The sequence below is a fragment of the Copidosoma floridanum genome, unplaced genomic scaffold (genome assembly GCF_036245765.1).
Source record: "Copidosoma floridanum isolate Cflo_tuat_1 unplaced genomic scaffold, Cflo_Japanese_pri ptg000006l, whole genome shotgun sequence".
Taxonomy (NCBI): Eukaryota; Metazoa; Arthropoda; class Insecta; order Hymenoptera; family Encyrtidae; genus Copidosoma; species Copidosoma floridanum.
Genome location: NW_028321883.1, coordinates 13,221,985 through 13,244,535, shown reverse-complemented (window position 1 = coordinate 13,244,535; position 22,551 = coordinate 13,221,985). Strand labels below are relative to the sequence as shown.

At 34.7% G+C, this 22,551-nt stretch overlaps 1 protein-coding gene across 1 annotated transcript in view; it reads right to left on the bottom strand.

Moving 5' to 3' along the window:
* ftz-f1 (ftz transcription factor 1) overlaps positions 1-20,109 on the bottom strand; it is a 236,355-nt gene extending 216,246 nt beyond the window's left edge. Inside the window, exon 1 of the mRNA XM_089598374.1 lies at positions 18,591-20,109. Coding sequence (XP_089454500.1) covers positions 18,591-18,819 — 229 coding nt within the window. The 5' untranslated portion in view covers positions 18,820-20,109. The remainder of the gene's footprint in view (positions 1-18,590) is intronic.
* Between the last annotated feature and the right edge of the window lie 2,442 nt (positions 20,110-22,551).

The window sequence follows — 22,551 nt, the reverse complement described above, 5'->3', positions numbered from 1 at the left end:
AAATAATGATCGTAACATTGAACCCTCCAGTATCGGACAGCCTGTAATATTATCATCCTCATTCACTGGCTCACCGCGATATATGCATGAAAAAACTCAAGATGCAATGGCTTACGTACGTGGGTTTGGGCGTCCATGTTTATTTATCACTTTCACGTGTAACCCTGAGTGGTCGGAAATAAAAAATGAATTGCACAAAAATCAAAAACCTTCAGACAGGCATGACATTGTTTCAAGGGTTTTTCACTTGAAATTAAGGAAACTTATAGATGTCCTCACTAAGAAAGCAATATACGGCGAAGTTGATGCTTGGATCTATAGTGTCGAATGGCAAAAACGAGAGCTACCTCATGTGCACATACTTTTATGGCTTAAAACAAAAATTCAGCCGGATGAAATAGATAAGGTCATTTCAGCTGAATTACCAGATCCTCAACAAGATCTCTTGCTATTCAGTATAATTTCGAAAAGTATGATTCATGGACCTTGCGGCGAATTCAACATGGCTTCACCATGTATGGATAATGGAAAGTGTACAAAAAAGTTTCCTCGAAATTTTGTTAAAGAAACCCTAACTGCAGATGATGGCTACCCAACCTATCGTAGAAGAGCCCCTGCAGATGGAGGTCATAGTTCTGTACTTACAATTCGTGGCAAAGAAGTACAGATTGATAACCGTTGGATTGTACCGTACTCATCCGTCTTATCACGATGTTTCAATGCACACATTAACGTTGAATTTTGTCATTCAGTGCAAGCAATTAAATATATTTGCAAATATATCAACAAAGGATCGGACCGTGCCACTTTTTCAGATGGAAACATTGACGAAATTGCAAACTATGCCAATGGACGCTATATTTGTATCTCTGAGGGATTTTGGCGTTTTTTTGACTTTGAGATTCACGCACGGTATCCTCCAGTCTTACATTTAGATGTTCACCTTGAAAATTATCAAAGAGATTACGTAAATCAGCAAAACATTCAACAGATTCTCGAAAATCTGAGAAAAACAACGTTGATGGCGTTTTTTGAACTTTGCGTAATAGATGATTTTGCTAAAACTCTTTTGTAATCCGAAGTAGCCGCCTATTATCGATGGGACAGTAATAAGTTTGTGAAAAGAAAACGGGGTAAAGATGTTCCAGGCTGGCCAGGAGTAAAAAAAGATTCAGCTATAGGTAGAGTTTATACGATTCATCCCACCCAGTCGGAATGCTTCCATCTTCGAATGTTACTTCAATATGTTCGAGGCCCAACTTTATTTGAGTACTTAAAAACCGTTGATGGTGTTACTTACCCAACTTTCAAAGCTGCCTGTTACGCACTTGGTTTATTGGAAAATGATGATCAATGGAAAAACACACTCGCAGATGCTGCTTTGTCTGATAATCCATCTAAATTATGTGACTTATTTGCTATTATTTTAGATTTTTGTGAGCCATCGCAACCTCAAATTTTGTGGGATATGTTTAAACAACAATTATGTGAAGATATTCTTCACTCTCGACGAATTCAACTCAACGATTTTGAAGTTGAATTTTCTGAAGAAGTGTTCAACAGAGGTTTAATTGAAGTAGAAGACAAGATCATCTCTCTTTCAGAAAAAAATTTGACTACATTTGGGCTAAACTCACCGGTTCGAGATAAACTCTGTACTAATGATCCTTTGGAACATTCCATCAGACATGGTTATGATCATAACTGTTTATATAACTACGTTGAGCAAAATCTTCCTAAGTTGGTTCCAGACCAACGAGAAGCTTTTGATCGTATAATTGATAGTGTCTTAAATAGTAGTGGAAAAGTCTTTTTCCTGGATGCTCCTGGAGGCACTGGAAAAACATTCCTAATTAATCTTATGTTGGCCCAAGCAAGATCGGCTGGAAAACTGTCCCTTGCTGTTGCATCTTCTGGCATTGCTGCCACTCTCTTGAGTGGAGGTAGAACAGCTCACTCCACTTTTAAAATTCCATTATGTGTTTTTTCCGGAGAAGATTACACGTGCCCGATTCGCAAAAATGGCCCACTTGCAAAAATTCTTCAAGATACAACATTTATTGTATGGGATGAGTGCACAATGAGTCATAGAGCTCACATTGAAGCAATTAATAGAACATTGCAAGATTTAAGACCAAACCAGAATTTAATGGGTGGCATTACATTTGTTTTTGCTGGTGATTTTAGGCAGACGTTATCAGTAATTCCGAGAGGAACTAGAGCTGATATTATTCATGCCTGTTTAAAATCATTATTTCTCTGGCATTATGTAGAGTCTTTTCATTTACGTACTAATATGAGAGCACATCTCTGCGGAAGAAACACGGAATTTCCAACACAGCTATTAAAAATTGGCGATGGCACGATGGAAAATGAAAACGGTTTTATCACCCTAGATCAATCCATTGGAAAACTGGTTACAACTGTCGATGATCTTATTTCTAAAGTTTACCCAGACATTGAAAATTTATCAAACAAATCATACCAATGGTTATATGAGAGAGCGATAATTTCACCGAGAAATTCTACAGCAGAGGAAATTAACAACATTATTCTTCAAAAGTTTGTAGCTGATTCTCGAGAGTACCTCTCTATTGATTCAGTCATCGCATCTGAAGATGTTGTTAATTATCCTCAGGAGTTTTTAAACTCCCTAACTACCCTACTACGTAATCTTCAACCCCCGAACCTGTGTAATGGAACCAGACTGCAAATTAAAACTCTGCGAAATAATGTTATAGAAGCTACTATTTTGACAGGTCCAGCATCAGGACAAATAGCTTTTATTCCAAGAATTCGGATGATACCAACTGATTTACCTTTTCAGTTCAAGCGATTACAGTTTCCTGTCAAAGTTTCTTTTTCGATGACAATTAACAAGTCGCAAGGACAAACTTATAATTTTGTGGGGGTAGATTTACGTTTAAACTGCTTTTCACATGGACAATTGTATGTCGGGCTTTCAAGAACTGGTGATCCACATCATCAGATTGTTTTAATTCCTTCTGGAAATAAAACTAAAAATGTCACGTATACTGAAATTTCGTGAATGAAAAAATAATTTTAAATTATATATTTGTATCTTTACAGCTTTAACAAATAACCCTTTGTTATATCATAACGTTAACATGTAAAAATCAACGGCCCTTTTCAGAGCCAATACCTATTTTATGACGTAAAGAATGCACGATACTTTTTACCATCATTTTTTTCCTTTTTTCGATATTTTCAATAAGAAGTTATTTGTTCCAAAAAGTGTTAAAAATAGATGTGAAGTTTTTTAACTGAAAATGTCCTATATTATTTGTCAACACACATGTGTTTCATTCAGCGAGTCTCGGGCGAAGCCGAGACGGGGGCTGCTAGTTACTTATATGTGAAAAAAAAAATTCAACAATAAATCTAGATTTTTCCAAAAATTTCGTCTAATTATATTCTTGACTTTCTTGACATTATGCACAGTGAGGTTAGGTTTCCTAAATCAGAAAAAAATCAGGGCAACTAGTTTTAGTACCTTGTAATGATATTTATACGTTTAACAATTATCGCAGCCCCTAATGGACGTAGGTATTGTAATAACGTCTTTTTTTTTTTAATTTTTTCTAAAATTAAGATCACATAACAAAACGAGAATATGTTTCCGAGAGCTAAAAATGATTATAAGTACCAAATGTGATACAAAGACAGTGATAAAAATCATTCAGACCCCTTACGAGCCCCTAATGGCTGACTATGACCGAAAATGGCAGAAAAAAGGCTATTTTCTTGAATTTCTTGACATTTTGCACGGTGAGGTTAGGTTTCCTAATTCTGAAAAAAATCAGGGCAATTAGTTTTAGTACCTTGTAATGATATTTATACGTTTTACAATTATCGCAGCCCCTAATGGACTTAGGTAGCGTAAAAACGTCTGTTTTCCGACTTTTTTTTAATTTCAGGAGTTTATTACCCTTTGAGGTTATGTTTCTGATGCCTATAAGGTACCTTATTTATTTTTTACAACTAGAGGTATGTAGAAATATTTATTTTGAATTTTTTTCACCATGTATTACTGAGAGGTGTAGTGCTTAATGTTTGTTTTATACGTATGTTACTCTGATTGTTAATAATTATGTTTAAAATGGTTAGATGTTGATTTTTTTTTTTCTTACGGTATTATACACCTCTTGCCGTTGTTTTATTGGGTTATTCACGACAAAAACAAAAATTTTTTTTTTGGATTTTTGTTGGGCTCCAACGTTTGAAACTTCAAACACATCTCTGAATCATGTTTATATTACTAATCTCGAGACTAATCTTTCGAATCATGTCTCTTTCTATCTATTCTAAAAATGAATATATGTTTAAAAAAATGATTACAAACATATCTTGATATGTCGCAATTAATTATCTTATCATATTCTGCTCTGCTCCGTAATAAAAGGATGTTTTTTTTGTAATGTGAGATTCAAGTCACGTAAAAATGTGTAATTTTGTGACAATTTTTTTATAAATATTTTGAATAAAAGGTATCGTTAATTTAATTTTTAAGTTCAGAATGTTTATTACGTTATGACATTTTGGTAAGCCACGTATGCTAAAATAAGTTATTAAAATAGAGATATACAATTTCAATGACAGCTACATCTCATATCTTTATATAAATCACGATTAAATCCTTAATATTTAATATTAAATGTATACTTTTTTTACATTGATTTCAAAGAAAAAAGTATTTTTAGCTAAAGTGTTTTAACAATCTGTTGTATATTAGCTTATAACACTTACCTTTACCGTGGTATTTGAAAAAATGATTTGTTTGTGATTTAAAAGTAAAATTACGAGTAAATCTTATATTTTGCCCATCACATAAAGTTTGTTTTTTACTTTCTTTTTTTCTAAACTGAATTCGTTAACGCAATACATTGTACAAGACTTTGTCAAGACTTACAAGAACGACCTTATCAGACACATATGGATGGACATAATTGTGGAATGTATATAATTCATTACACCCATTGCGTAGGAGGGAAATATCAGTTTGACAAAGATTTTAACGAAGCTAAATATCGCGAGATTGTAGCTAACAATTTATTGAGGCTCTCAGAAAATATTATTGATGAGTGCTTGCATTGTTGCTGGGACACAACAAGCGAATACGTAGAATGTAAATATTGTGAACGCAAGTGCCATTCAAAATGTATTTATTTGTCAGAAATAGAGACAGGTGATGAAGAAGATTATTTCACAAGTAATAATAAAAAAGAGGAAATAAGAAAAAAACTAGAAATGAAAAGAAGCCCCAGGAATTACAAAAACCATTTATTTGCAGATTATGCCAAAAAAAAGTTGAAAACATCAGAAAGTTGAAAGCAATTCAGAGTGAAGAAAAACAAAGTAACTAATACCAATTTTTTTTTAAACAAGATGGCTTCGAAAAATAGCTATAAATGTGCAATGGCGAAACGTAGCTTGATGGAGAAACAGCCTACGATACACAATGTCTTTAAAATTATTATGATCTCATTAATCGAATATTTTTTTATTACTAGTCCGTCAAAATTTGTTGTATGACAAGACTTATTTGAATTGATATCCGTTTAAAAAATATTAGTTATGTACATATTGTTAAAGGCAGTGTTATTGGCTATGGAGCTGAAACTAGCCCCACGCCGGAGCAGCCTCACCAGGGACGAATCAGACCTCAGGGGCCCCGGGGCTAAAAATTTTTTTTTTTTATCCTGATCCATTCGAAAAACGCTACATATAGTTGCGATTCTCCCATTCGCAATCCCTGCAACTTATTAAAGCCGTCAAAAGTCGTCAGGCTGGAAAAATGATGAGTTTTCCGCCGATACGCAAATACGCGTATACAAAAAAATCAGAAAAAAATTTATAACTTTTTTTTGGGCTTTTGTGCCACCTTGTAAACTGATCGAATATTTTTCTATCACTTTTATACACGATACCTACAAGTTTTCCAAGCCGTGAAAGGCTGCCAGGCTTGGAAAACAGTGAGTTTTCCGCCTATACGCAAATACGCGTATACAAAAAAATCAGAAAAAAATTTATAACTTTTTCTTGGGCTTTTGTGCCACCTTGAAAATTGATAGAATATATTTTTATCACTTCTATACACGATACCTACAAGTTTTCCAAACCGTGAAAGGCCGCCAGGCTTGGAAAACAGTGAGTTTTCCGCCTATACGCAAATACGCGTATACGAAAAAATCAGAAAAAAATTTATAACTTTTTTTTGGGCTCTTGTGCCGCCTTGAAAATTAATAGAATGTGTTTCTATTAGTTTTACACACGACACCTGCAAGTTTTCCAAGCCGTGAAAGGCCGCCAGGCTTGGAAAACAGTGAGTTTTCCGCCTATACGCAAATACGCGTATACAAAAAAATCAGAAAAAAATTTATAACTTTTTCTTGGGCTTTTGTGCCACCTTGTAAACTGATCGAATATTTTTCTATCACTTCTATACACGATACCTACAAGTTTTTCAAACCGTGAAAGGCCGCCAGGCTTGGAAAACAGTGAGTTTTCCGCCTATACGCAAATACGCGTATACGAAAAAATCAGAAAAAAATTTATAACTTTTTTTTGGGCTCTTGTGCCGCCTTGAAAATTAATAGAATGTGTTTCTATTAGTTTTATACACGATACCTGCAAGTTTTCCAAGCCGTGAAAGGCCGCCAGGCTTGGAAAACAGTGAGTTTTCCGCCTATACGCAAATACGCGTATACAAAAAAATCAGAAAAAAATTTATAACTTTTTCTTGGGCTTTTGTGCCACCTTGAAAATTGATAGAATATATTTCTATCACTTCTATACACGATACCTACAAGTTTTTCAAACCGTGAAAGGCCGCCAGGCTTGGAAAACAGTGAGTTTTCCGCCTATACGCAAATACGCGTATACGAAAAAATCAGAAAAAAATTTATAACTTTTTGTTGGGCTCTTGTGCCACCTTAGAAATTAATAGAATGTGTTTCTATTAGTTTTATACACGATACCTGCAAGTTTTCCAAGCCGTGACAGGCCGCCAGGCTTGGAAAATGATGAGTTTTCCGCCGATACGCAAATACGCGTATACGAAAAAATCAGAAAAAAATTTATAACTTTTTTTTGGGCTCTTGTGCCGCCTTGAAAATTAATAGAATGTATTTCTATTAGTTTTATACACGATACCTGCAAGTTTTCCAAGCCGTGAAAGGCCGCCAGGCTTGGAAAACAGTGAGTTTTCCGCCTATACGCAAATACGCGTATACGAAAAAATCAGAAAAAAATTTATAACTTTTTGTTGGGCTCTTGTGTCACCTTGGAAATTAATAGAATGTGTTTCTATTAGTTTTATACACGATACCTGCAAGTTTTCCAAGCCGTGACAGGCCGCCAGGCTTGGAAAACAGTGAGTTTTCCGCCTATACGCAAATACGCGTATACGAAAAAATCAGAAAAAAATTTATAACTTTTTCTTGGGCTTTTGTGCCACCTTGTAAACTGATCGAATATTTTTCTATCACTTCTATACACGATACCTACAAGTTTTTCAAACCGTGAAAGGCCGCCAGGCTTGGAAAACAGTGAGTTTTCCGCCTATACGCAAATACGCGTATACGAAAAAATCAGAAAAAAATTTATAACTTTTTTTTGGGCTCTTGTGCCGCCTTGAAAATTAATAGAATGTGTTTCTATTAGTTTTATACACGATACCTGAAAGTTTTCCAAGCCGTGAAAGGCCGCCAGGCTTGGAAAACAGTGAGTTTTCCGCCTATACGCAAATACGCGTATACAAAAAAATCAGAAAAAAATTTATAACTTTTTCTTGGGCTTTTGTGCCACCTTGAAAATTGATAGAATATATTTCTATCACTTCTATACACGATACCTACAAGTTTTTCAAACCGTGAAAGGCCGCCAGGCTTGGAAAACAGTGAGTTTTCCGCCTATACGCAAATACGCGTATACGAAAAAATCAGAAAAAAATTTATAACTTTTTGTTGGGCTCTTGTGCCACCTTGGAAATTAATAGAATGTGTTTCTATTAGTTTTATACACGATACCTGCAAGTTTTCCAAGCCGTGACAGGCCGCCAGGCTTGGAAAACAGTGAGTTTTCCGCCTATACGCAAATACGCGTATACGAAAAAATCAGAAAAAAATTTATAACTTTTTGTTGGGCTCTTGTGCCACCTTGGAAATTAATAGAATGTGTTTCTATTAGTTTTATACACGATACCTGCAAGTTTTCCAAGCCGTGACAGGCCGCCAGGCTTGGAAAATGATGAGTTTTCCGCCGATACGCAAATACGCGTATACAAAAAAATCAGAAAAAAATTTATAACTTTTTTTTGGGCTTTTGTGCCACCTTGTAAACTGATCGAATATTTTTCTATCACTTTTATACACGATACCTACAAGTTTTCCAAGCCGTGAAAGGCCGCCAGGCTTGGAAAACGGTGAGTTTTCTGCCGATACGCCAATACGCGTATACAAATAAATCAGAAAAAAATTTATAACTTTTTTTTGGGCTCTTGTGCCACCTTGGAAATTAATAGAATATGTTTTTTTTTTTTTATACACGATATTAACTTGTTTGCTGAGCCTTTACAGGTAGCCAAACATGAAAAATTAAGAGTTTTCCGCCAATACGCAAGTACACGTTTAGGGAAAAAATGGGGAAAAAATTAATTTCTTTTTGTAGAGCTATCTTTCCACGATAAAAATAAATAGAATACGTTTTAATTGCTCCGGTATACACTTTCTATGAGTTTCCAAAGCCACAGAAGGCTGCCAGTCATGAAAAGTTAAGAGTTTTCCGCTGATACGCGTATCTGCATATACAGAAAAAATAGGAAAAAAATCATAACTTTTGTTGGGGCTTTTGTGCCACCTTGAAAATGGATAGAATATATTTCTATTATATACACTTATTATTTCTTTAGATTTTTTTAGCTGTGCAAGACCGCTAAGCTTAGTAAATTATGAGTTTTTCGCGGATGCGCGTATCAGTGTATACGTAAAAAATTAAGGAAAAAATCAAATTTTTTTTGGCGCTCTTGTGCCACCATAGAAATGAATAAGATACATTCCAATCATACCTACTTCTTATCTCTATAGGTTTTTTAAGCCGTGAAGGGTCGCCCTGCCTTGAAAATTATAAGTTTCCTGCTGATACGCGCATTAGCGTATACGGAAAAATTCGTGAAAAAAATGATATTTTTTTTTTAGCTCTTGTGCTACGATAAAAATAAATGAAATACTTAGCTTTTATATCTACTTATAGTCTCTATGGGTTTTTTAAGCTGTGGAAGGCTGCCGGGCCTTGAAAATTAAGAGTTTTCCGCGGATACGCTTATCAGCGTATACATAAAAAATTTGAGAAAAAAATCACAACTTTTTTTGGGGCTATTGTGCCACGACAAAAATGAATAGTAGAACTGGTCTATTATATCCCATCGAAATCTTTATGGATTTTTTGGGCCGTGAAAGGCCGCTAGGCTTGGGAAATATAGAGTTTTTCATTTAACGCAAATAAGAATACGTCGGATAATCGATTTAAATTCCTTACACCTTTTTTCAACAGCGTTGTACCATTTAAAATTTGAGTGTTATTTATTTCAAATTTAATGGTAAACTAATTATATTAATTTCGAGATACACCTACGCCTTTCTGCTTTGGGAAACACAGATTATTTGGGCCATTCGCCACTACCACTAGGCGTACAGCGAAAAAATGACAAAATTATTATGGAAATTTTTACGTTTGGTCTACCGTGAGTTTCTGTCTAATTTATTTTTATGTTATTCAACTGAATTAAAAATTATTTTTTAATACATTTAGTTGTCGTTTTAAAGTTTGTGAATTATATCAATAGATGCTTTAAGTGAATAAATAATAAATCCTAAGTTGCTGGTTAAGAGACGATAAGTTATGGTATTTTTATTTTCAAATTAAGAACTGGTATAACTGGTAATGTTGTTATAGAGAATTAAAATTTTTAAAATAACCCGCCCTTTGATATACACACACACTTGTGTGTTTGTGCGTGTGTACATTGCAAACAAACTGTTGCGGAATACGAAGTGCAAGTCTATGCATGAAACGCCTCGCGTTTGCCTGCTGCTGCAACATTACTACTTCGCTGCAACGTTAAGGTAGGTCCAGCATTTTCTGCTTACTGTTATCTGCGAGCTTCGCGCGACATTATATTGTTAGACAATGCGAAGTTAGTAGTGTTTTTACGTTATTGTAAGTTGTGCGCTATTATTTTATAAGATGTGATATACTGAACGATAGGATATAAATACATCAGCTATTCTATAATAATCGGGATAAAAAATCGAATTGGCCTGGATACAGAGGTATTAAAAATCTCGCAAGTCTGTGTATGAAAGTACGTGTGTTTTGGTGAGGCTACCATAAAGATCAAGTGTCGAGTGTGTGATCAGTGTGTATAAAGTGTACAAGTGTACAAGTGCGCAAAAAAAACGAACACCTAAAAAGATAAGTGAGAGTGAATAGTATTATTTATAGTTTAATGGCATTGCCTATAAGCGCTTGCATCAAAAATTTTTGTCATGTGACCAGTACGTCTGAATGAGATGCCTGCCTTCTTTGAGATTATCACAACACAAGGTAATTTTTTATTTTTTGTTCAGAGTTTAAAGTATAAAAACTTTGTTTTTATGAACCTTTCTGTTATTTAGAATTTGAAAAGCGAGTTGGAAAGAGATTTCTTATACGCGAGACAATTGTGAGCGTCGAAGGAAGTAGAATATACGAAACGTCGCCTCCACACGTGCGTACATACACTGCTGCGATGGAGCGCATTAAATTCCGTGAATTTCCTAAAAGCATGAAGCCAAAAATTTTGTTGCCCAGGTACAGAGACGATAGCTACTTTGCACTTGTCATGATGTAAATCGTAACAACGACTTGAAGCAGAATGGTCTGAATCATTTTGTAGTTGTAAATATAATTGGTAAAATTATTTTATTGTTATAGTGTTTATTTTTTATATTTTTCAGGTCAAAAAAACTAATTGTAGTAAACGTCTGTGATTTTTTTTTTTTACAAGATAAGACAAAGAACGTAAATTGGGAAAACTCTATGCCATAAAAAGAAATATGATTACTTACTGGAATTTTAATTAATATACTTGATATTTTCTCACGCAAAGAGCTCGTTTACATACTTATTTTTTAAGTAAAGCTGATCATGAGTATTTATAGTAAGAACCAGAAAATATTTGCAATGAACAATTCAACGTCCGAATATCTCATGACAATCGCTGAAAACGTAATAACAAGCTCACCAAATTTAAACGTACTTGCTTATTGTAACGATTTAAACAGCGTAAGTTATAGAAACGTAAAATGGAAGCGTTTTGTGTCGGTTTTACATGGAACTCAAAGAGATAGAACTATTGATGCTCACAGCAAAAAGGACAAAGCTATTTTTAGCCGTCATTTTACGTGTATTCTTAATGTAGTCTCAGAAAAGCTTAAACAACGCGTTGACTTATTTAACAATCATAAATACTCTCTTAATGACAATAGTGACAACAACAATGGAATGATTGATAACTTAATGAGTACCGCCGAAACTAATTATAATAATATCAATTATCATTTTAATCATAATAATGATAACTACGTTAGTACTCAATGTGACAGCGAAAAAAACGAGAATCCCAATTTAACAGACAGTTTCGATTATAATTTTGAATTTAATTTAAATAATGAGTCACAAGTAAAAGAAAAAAACTTAGAAAAAGAAATTTATTACATAGAAAATAAAAGTTTTGTCGTGCCCAAAGAGTTTTGGCAGAAATTTTATGTATATTCTTCTTGTTTACTTCCCGGGTGGACGGATGTTTTTAACAATAATTTTTCATCAGAATATCCCTTCTGCGTGTCAAGCTTTAAGCGGCATCGTTGTGTTTCTCACGAGAAACTTAATAATCTAAGGGAAATTAAATTCACAGCTTATGCTCAGTGTAAAAATTCATCGTGTACATCGTACAAATTCAAAACTTTGTTCAGTATACCAATACAAAAGGACGTAGATGTTAAAGTATTTCAAACTTCTCAATATAATCATGATTCAAAAGATACATGTAGGAGATTTATAAAATGGGATCGACGAAAAATTATTGCAAATAACGTTGAACGAGACGGACCTACTGTAACAAAACTAAAAATGCTCCAAAGTGTTCCAGATGAGGTTTTGAAAGCTGGCAATTTAAATGATGCACCTGACTCTCAAACGTTAGAAAAAATAAGCAGTGAAAATAACACGCAATACGATCTTGATAAAGATTTCACGACATTCATGTGGAAAATGATTAAAAAACAAAAAGAAGATTGGAAGGGGGACACTTTTGATGGATACATTCAAATGTATTCTGAGCAACCCTTTTACATCTTGTTAATGGCAGAAGAAGTATTGCGATATATGTTATTACCAAAAAATCGACCTTTATTTCTGTACTTAGATGCCACAGGATCAATTGTAAAAAATCCACCAGAGATAAAAGAACCTGTATATAACTACGCATGCGTGATGCCGGGAAGTCGCGATTATTCTCCATTGGCGGTCGTTGAGTTCGTTTCATCGAGGCACAGAGTTGAAGATATATTAATTTTCCTATTTTTGTTCTCTCAACGAGTGAATAAAATTACGACACATCGGCCAGCAATTGATAAAGTAGAAACGGACTTTAGCCTTGCTTTATTACAAGCAGCCTCTCTTAGTTTTAATAACATGAAGTTGTCCATGTATTTACAACAAATTTACAAAGAAATTGTTGGTAAAACACCGGAAGCTTCACTCACAGTTCTACACATTTGTTCATCGCATATGATTAAGACTGTTCTCAAAAAAATTGAGGAAATTTTTCATGATAACGATGTTAAAGTGATAGCAGCATGTGCAATAACTAAAATAATACATTTTACAACATTAGATGAAATAAGTAAAATATTAAGACACGTTTTTACAATATTTTTGTCCAAAAAACGCCCTAAAAACATAAATGAATCACTAAAATTTTTCGAAAATGCTGATGAAAAAAGCAACGAAACTGAATTTGATGATAAAGAGGAAAAAATTTTGAATGTTTAATAAAGCAGGAAAGAATATACGACGAAATAGAGATTCATGAAGAGGCAAGAAAACTATCTCCTTTTTATAAATACTTTTCAAACTTACAAGAAGAAGTTTTAAGCACGAATAAATATTTTAAAAAACTAAACATTTTATATTGCGAAAATTTTATTCAATATTTACTGGAATACCTGATACCGTACGTTCCATTGTGGTCTGCAATTGTGATATCTCGATTTAATTTAACAAGGGAATCAAATGCTACAGTTGAAAATTACTGGAACATTGAAAAAAATGTTTTTTTAAAAGGCAAGAAAAGAATCGTTGCTACTCGTTTCATACAAAAAAAGGAATCGTTGTTGAAACAAAAAGTTAGAGAAAGAACCTTCGAGTTAAAAACCACTAGAGTGTTACAACATCGTCGAAAAAAAGAAATAGAAAAAGATGGTACGACTGAAACGAAAATAAGTAATGAAACTGAAGAGAGTATTAGCAGCAGCGAAGACGAAAAATTTCCGGAAGAGACGTGGAAAAAGTCCAACAAAAGAAGAAGCATTTATTTTAAGAGAAGTAAATTTTTATGTAAAAAACGGCAAATAAGTAAAAAAATGCAAAAAACAAAAAATACATCGCAAACTAATACAAAAAAACGAACAACAACAAAAAATAGTGTAAAAAGTAAAACGCAACTTAAGATGAAAAAACAAAAAAAAATTGACAAGACCTTTGAAATCACTGGCACAGAAAGTGATGACGACGTCAAAACTCTTACCGATTCTGTGGAGGAAGTGCATAAATTTGACTCTCATCCAGTAATACAAAAAAATTACGAAATTTTTCAAAAACAGAACACAGAAAAAGAGCTACCTCATTTAATAAATATTTTTCAAAGTCAAGAAGAGTATCTTCAAAATTTTTATTCCACCAAGATAACGGTTGATGGTATAAATATTTATGTTGAAGGGTTAAAATCACTGTTGCCAAATGAATGGTTGGATGACAGTATAATAAACGCGTTTATGAAAATAGTAAGTAAAAACTGTGTTCCCATGCTTAGTGTCTTAGCGTTTGATACTTTTTTCATTACATCATTGTTATCAAAAGAGGGAATCAGTAACATGTGGAAAGATTGGGCTTCAAAAATAGATCTGTGGAATTTTAATGTTTGGCTTATGCCAATTAACGATAGCAATATGCACTGGACATTATTAATAATTGTGCCATCGTTGAAAAAAATGATATACTTGGATTCTCTTCACGGAGTGCCTCCTAAAAATCTAATAGAGAATATTTGTTTGTTCATCGAAATGTTTAGTGGTCCAATGATTCGTAAAGGACGGTGTGTATCATGGTCACAATGGATGTTATTCATTCCAAAAGATGTCCCACTTCAAACAAATTCTTTTAATACGCACGGAAATTGTGGTACACACGTTTGTTCGTGGGCGTATATTGTATGTACGGGATCACAGTACGTATTTGAAGAAAAAGATATGCCAAATGTTCGAAAAAATTTAGTACTTTTATTAAAAAATTATAATGAAATAACATCACTACCAGCGAAAAAATCATTGAAAAATGAAAACATAACTAATGAATGCAAAGAGATCTCAAAAAAAATAAATATAAGTTCTATTACGATTAAAAGAGATTTGCCAATTCTAGGTTTCGAATCCACTATGGAATTTTTGTCAACGCTTTACTTGTTGATAACAGAATAACTTTTTAAAATAATGTTTGCAGTTAACATCCAAAGAACTAATAATAATACGCTTGTCCCATGTTACAAATTTTAGATGTGTTAAGAAAATTAAGATAAGCTGTTAAGAGACTAGTTTAATACAATAACTGTGATCGCCAAAGTATTTATCGATTAATGTTAATTGTTATATCCCAAAAAATGTAACCCAAATCTTTATATAATTAACATAAAAAATATTAAAAGAAGTGTGTATAAAAAGTATAACAATCGAATACTATACATTGTTAATATAAATTTATAAAGAAAGAAACGATTTAAAAATGTTTATAAGAAAACATGTAATAACAATTTTTTATTATAAATAATATTACAGTAAAAGTTTTTTGTTATTTCATTGCATACACCTAGATATAAGAAACTCGTACAAAAAAATAATATGAAAATAAATTAGATAGAAACTCACGGTAGACCAAACGTAAAAAATTCCATAATAATTTTATCATTTTTTCGCTGTACGCCTAGTGGTAGTGGCGAACGGCCCAAATAATCTGTGTTTCTCAAAGCAGAAAGGCGTAGGTGTATCTCGAAATTAATATAATTAGTTGACCATTAAATTTGAAATAAATAACACTCAAATTTTAAATGGTACAACGCTGTTGAAAAAAGGTGTAAGGAATTTTAATCGATTATCCGACGTATTCTTATTTGCGTTAAATGAAAAACTCTATATTTCCCAAGCCTAGCGGCCTTTCACGGCCCAAAAAATCCATAAAGATTTCGATGGGATATAATAGACCAGTTCTACTATTCATTTTTGTCGTGGCACAATAGCCCCAAAAAAAGTTGTGATTTTTTTCTCAAATTTTTTATGTATACGCTGATAAGCGTATCCGCGGAAAACTCTTAATTTTCAAGGCCCGGCAGCCTTCCACAGCTTAAAAAACCCATAGAGACTATAAGTAGATATAGAAGCTAAGTATTTCATTTATTTTGATCGTAGCACAAGAGCTAAAAAAAAAAATATCATTTTTTTCACGAATTTTTCCGTATACGCTAATGCGCGTATCAGCAGGAAACTTATAATTTTCAAGGCAGGGCGACCCTTCACGGCTTAAAAAACCTATAGAGATAAGAAGTAGGTATGATTGGAATGTATCTTATTCATTTCTATGGTGGCACAAGAGCGCCAAAAAAAATTTGATTTTTTCCTTAATTTTTTACGTATACACTGATACGCGCATCCGCGAAAAACTCATAATTTACTAAGCTTAGCGGTCTTGCACAGCTAAAAAAATCTAAAGAAATAATAAGTGTATATAATAGAAATATATTCTATCCATTTTCAAGGTGGCACAAAAGCCCCAACAAAAGTTATGATTTTTTTCCTATTTTTTCTGTATATGCAGATACGCGTATCAGCGGAAAACTCTTAACTTTTCATGACTGGCAGCCTTCTGTGGCTTTGGAAACTCATAGAAAGTGTATACCGGAGCAATTAAAACGTATTCTATTTATTTTTATCGTGGAAAGATAGCTCTACAAAAAGAAATTAATTTTTTCCCCATTTTTTCCCTAAACGTGTACTTGCGTATTGGCGGAAAACTCTTAATTTTTCATGTTTGGCTACCTGTAAAGGCTCAGCAAACAAGTTAATATCGTGTATAAAAAAAAAAAACATATTCTATCAATTTTCAAAGTGGCACAAGGGCCGAAAAATAAGTTATAAATTTTTTTCTCATTTTTTTGTATACGCGTATTTGAGTAGAGGCGGAAAACTCATCATTTTTCCAAGCCTGGCGGCCTGTCACGGCTTAAAAAACTAATTAGGATCGTATATAAAAGTGATAAAAACATATTCTATCAATTTCCAAGGTGGCACAAGAGCAAAAAAATAAGTTATAAATTTTTTTCTCATTTTTTCGTATACGCGTATTTGCGTATCGGCGGAAAACTCATCATTTTCCAAGCCTGGCGGCCTTTCACGGCTCAGAAAACTTGCAGGTATCGTGTATAAAACTAATAAAAACACATTCTATTAATTTCCAAGGTGGCACAAGAGCCCAACAAAAAGTTATAAATTTTTTTCTGATTTTTTCGTATACGCGTATTTGCGTATCGGCGGAAAACTCATCATTTTCCAAGCCTGGCGGCCTTTCACGGCTCAGAAAACTTGCAGGTATCGTGTATAAAACTAATAAAAACACATTCTATTAATTTCCAAGGTGGCACAAGAGCCCAACAAAAAGTTATAAATTTTTTTCTGATTTTTTTGTATACGCGTATTTGCGTATCGGCGGAAAACTCATCATTTTCCCAGCCTGACGACTTTTGACGGCTTTAATAAGTTGCAGGGATTGCGAATGGGAGAATCGCAACTATATGTAGCGTTTTTCGAATGGATCAGGACAAAAAAAAAAAATTTTTAGCCCCGGGGCCCCTGAGGTCTGATTCGTCCCTGGTGAGGCTGCTCCGGCGTGGGGCTAGTTTCAGCTCCATCTCAACTGTAAAAATTTTACAATAATTAATGTCAATTTGAAAAAATATAATCAAGCTTACGTCAAAAATTCACGTGGATATCTGGGCGCCAGACTTGGATATCATCGGAAAACTATCGAAATTCTTGATTTTTCGTCGTTTTATGCGTCTGAGAGGCTTTCCCGTAACTTTTAAAATTTTGAAAAAATTGTATGTTTATGTTCGAGTAAACATTTTTCTAATTAAACAAGAATTTTTTGGGTATCAGCTTTTTACCCAAGCTGCGGTCGGAAAACCTCCTTATTCGAACATCCCATTGGATAATTTATGCGTGTAAAAGAGCTTTCCGCAACTTGAAAAATTCTTAAATAATTCATGTCTATTAAAAAATTTATTATCAAGCTTTTGGCAAAAATTTACGTGGATGTTAGTTTTCCAGACTTGGATATCATCGGAAAACTGTCTAAATTCTAGATTTTTCGTTGTTTTCTGCGTCTGAGAGACTTTTCCGCAACTTGGAAAATTATGAAATAATTCATGTACATCATGCATTATGTAAATAAGCTGTTGACAAAAATTTGTGTGGGTATTGGCATGCTAGTCAGAGTTGTACCCGAAAAACTTGTAGTTATACCTTTTTATTTAAGCTTTTATAACGTGGAAAACGCTTTCCATAATACTTAAAACTCACTTTCATGTATTTTTATAGTATAATATGTTGTTTCCCTATCATTATTAACCGATTTATTCACCAAGTCTTAATTTTAAATTTCTGCGATTCGGACCGGTCCAAACTTCAGACACATGCTTGTGTTATTTTTTCCCCAAGTGACTACATATATCGCGAGAGTCACGTGACCTTTTGGAATCCCAATATACAGAGTCAACGCAGCAGTAGTGCACGCGGGCACTGGAGCAACAATACGCGTAGAGAGAGCATGGCATCTGAGACAAAGAGTAAGAAAGCCGCCTCTAGTACTTAGTATAGTAGTAGTAGTAGTAGTAGTAGTAGTAGTAGTAGTAGTAGTAACAGGCGAAGCTGAGAGAAAAGGAAAGACCGACTCCCTGTAGCAGCAGCCGAACAGACAAAGCTATAATCTGTTGGTCTGTCCATGCATGCACACATTGCCCACACGTAAGTGTGTACATAAGGCATGCAGACGTCAAGGCGTTGTGAATATAATATATAGGTACACGTGCTAAAGAGAGAAACTAACTCTATTTACGATAAACTATTGCTTCGCTCTCATGTTGCTGCTACGCGGGGTGGAAGTGGCATACAATGATGCAATGAGCGTTTTGCTGTTTTTAAGGTTACCTGAGCTAATGACATCCCCAGCGGTGCTCACTTCCGACTCCATGTCAGTGCTTGGCTGTTGCATAGGAGCGGCCAGCTGCCCTGTAGTTTTGCTGTTGATCTCAACATCCGCGATACTGCTTGTGCTGCTTGCCGGGCTTTCAGCGTCTAGGACTTCGTTTTCAGAGCCGGTGCTACTGCTTAGAGGTAGTCGATTTTCCGAGGGATTTTCCATTGTCGTCTCACGCATTGTTTTTCGTTTGCTTCAATTATACGTACAATATACTCTTTGTTTTTTTCTTGATGTGTACAAACATAAACGTATATATTTCTTCTTCAAAATATTCCAAATTAACAGATCTCTTCTTTCTATGCACTAAAATATGGCAAGTTGCTATTATCCACAACTATGTGGTAAAGCCAGTCAATATAAAAAATAGAGGAACAAGAGTTGATAGCACTTTTTGGTAAAGCCTATTAAAAAAGCACTTGAAAGAGTAAGTAATATAGAAAAGGAACGGAACATCTGATAGTCAATACACATTCCCCGTAAGCTGATCGCATCGTGTAAGAACGTTCAACAAATTGTTTTATGCATGAGCCCAACATCAGAATGTAAAATTCGAGCCTCCAACTGCGGTTTGATACTCATAATATTGTTGTTACTTTGATTGCGTTGTACCTATGTAGTCGTGAGCAAATTGAGTTGAGCACCGCCTTCGTTAAACACACAGCACGAACAACACATACACATATGTGTATATAATATAGTTAATCGCGGAAATGAAGGAATGAGCGTCGTCGCGCCTCTACCCCTCACATATACGTAGACGTTCGGGCTGGCTGCCGTGTCACTACGTTACTTGGTCACTTTCGTTTTCACTATACACATGTACTTGTACATACAGTTTGTGTCCGCATGTACGTGCATTTACGTCAGATGCTTGACTGTAGATGTAAGTAACTTCTCAACAAATGTCACTGCTGTCTTATCAGGCGAATGTCAAGCTCGATGTTCCGGTGTTTTGGTTATGAGATCGGCTACATGCTCACAAAGAAGAAGCACCAGCTATAGCGTAGTTACTTACTTTACTTGCTACTTTTTGCTGTCGTCAACTGCCAAGGCCCCGCGAACTCACGTATACGAGGTGCACGGCGCACACATGAGACGTCATTCACCAGTAGGCAGTAGGTAGTTGCTTTTTCTCGTCGAACGCGCACAAACTTGAAGCACCGGCTCGAGTTGTGTTGAACCGCGACACACTCGCACGCACAAGGGCGGGCGCCATGAATAGGAAACAAAAAAAAGCAGCAACAACAATAACCTTGTCCTCACTAGGTAAGTATTAAAGGCGTTTTCTCGATCACTTCTTGCCCGTTGTGGTTATCCACTGAGGAGAGAGCAAAGAGCCGGTATCTCGCGACAAAGAGAGAGAGTGATGACCCCTCTTGCACCCCCCTTTTCTGGCCTCGCCGGCGGTCGGGGGCGAGGTAGACCAGCGGAAAGCGAGTCGAGCGACGAGGAAAAAATCGAACGTTAGATGTAAATATAGGTCTGTAGGCCACTTCACTTGCACGCGCATGCTTGCGGTTCCACGGCATGGGCAGCGGCTCTTCGGCCTCTTCTCGTAATTCGTGATATCGTAATATTCGTAATAATCGTAATAGCGAACGCGCGTGCGCTTCTTAATTCTAATCTTCTGTCTTTCTCTCGTCTCACGCTTTATTCAACGCAATCGAGGAGCGCGAACACAAGCAAGCTAACGGTAAGGTATACCTGTATGTATTTATTAGGCGCCTTACACTATTCAGAGCCTGCGACGGAACGCTGGTGTTGTCCAAGCTTTGCGGCTCGCGGCGGGCAAGGAAAGGGGTGCCCTCGGCGTGCTCGTGCTCACCGAATTTGGAGAATATACAAATATCATCTCGATATTGAACTGCTCGCACGTCGCAGAAGAGTCCGCACCTAGACTAGAGAGCCTATATTTCTCAATCTTCAGCCGCTGCTTCGCGTACTTACTCGTCTCTACTGATTAAGCCTGGGGTGGTATTCCGTAACTTTTTTTCACTGTGTGAGCTTATGTTGTAGCATAGGCTGATGTACATAGCAAACTAGTTAAGTACGGAATACCACTCCTGAAACCTGTTGGCGAATATTGTGCATTTTATGATCCTGGTGTGGTCCGGTCTCGACCACTATACGTAAGGTTGTTGTATCTTGAATTAAAAGTAGTGCTGCAAGCATGAAAGTACATGAACAAACAATTAAGCTCTATTTGGATGAAATTGATCATGTGGTTTTTAAGACATTGTCGATCTAAAATTTCTTTTTTCAAAAGATTAACACCAAGCCTTATCGGAAAGACAGCGTAATTATGGCGTGTTTTTTTCCCGGTATAAAAAGTCACGATACAACATGTTGTATTATGGCCTGCTAAACACGATTTGCGATGGTGGGTCACTTTCCAACTGGCCAATTTTTTGTGCAGTCACCAAATTTTTTCAGCAAATTAAAAATATTGTTTTTTTGACTCACTAATTTTGTCCCGATTCTTTGGCTCATTTCGAAAAAAATATTTTATGTGAAGTATGTATATTCGTAAAATTTTTGCGTGACTAAATAAAAATTCTGTTTATTTACCAACGGAAATTAATTAAACAATTATATTCTAACACTGTATAATGTCAATAACTCAGAAGATTAGGGACACCAAGAAAAAAATTAGTCTTAAAAAATGTATAATGAAAATACCAGCTTTCTGTAATGAGACATCGAAAATCGTAAAAAATCCATTTTTCCATTTTGCGAGAATGGTATACATTTTACGATTTTACTATGTATAAAACTTTTTGTCCAAAATTAGCAACAGAATCAGAAAAAAGAATATTTTTTACTTGTTGAAACAATTTGTTGGTAAAAAATTGACTGGTTGAACAGTAATACACCATCAAAAGTCATGTTCAGCAGGCCAAAATATATTGAATGAACTTTGGTGGGTCCATCCGAACTGAATAAGTCGCAGGACTGTAGAGACTGAGAGACAAAAGTGTACAAACTCTGAGTGGACAATGATACATAGTAATAATTTAAAGACAAAGAAAACAATAAAAAAATTACGAAATAAAAATGTAGAAAGACAGAAATCAAGAGGAGATATTATATAACTCTTAAGTAGTTTTGCAGTTACTAGAAAATACAAGAATGAAAAAAACTAAAAGATGTAGACATGGAAAGTGGCAAATTTAAAGAAAGTAATACTAATTAAAAGATTGAAACAACATGTTACAAAAATAATCTAATCGCGGATTGTTGTCTATACACATACGTACATACACGTATGCATCGTAAAAATGTAGCTATTTCGTGAGGGTGACATACCTATCATCTTCATTCTTACATCTATAGATTGTTATAGTATGGGAATATATATATATATATATATATATATATATATATATATATAAATTTTTTTATAATAGTGTTATGACTTTACGTGATACATTTGCACTTACTTTATGATAGCTTTAAATATATTCATGTGAGTTGTATTTACAGCAATACGTAATACTCTGCTTATATTGGAACAATGTTAATGCATGCCAGGGAAAGTTATTACATTTATGAGGAATTCATGAAACTCGTGTCATACGCTAGGTATAAGTAATGCATTACGTTTTCTCGCGTTGCATCTTGAGTGATTACGTTAATTGTTCAAGTGTAATGTTAGAACGGTTACTTTTCGAATTAAAGTCAACGTTTTAATCAACTATTAGATAATAATTTGTAAAAGCAACTAAAAGTATCTGTAGTTGCTTTTTCATACCATAGAAAACGTCCTGGGATGAATGGAAGTAACTTTTAATTACTTATGTAGTTGCTTTTTAACGATGTCGCAACGTTTTAGAAATCTTCGAAATCAGCTCAAAGCATCGATTTTTACTAATTTCGCAACGTTTTAGAAGCAAACAAAAGCAATCTGGA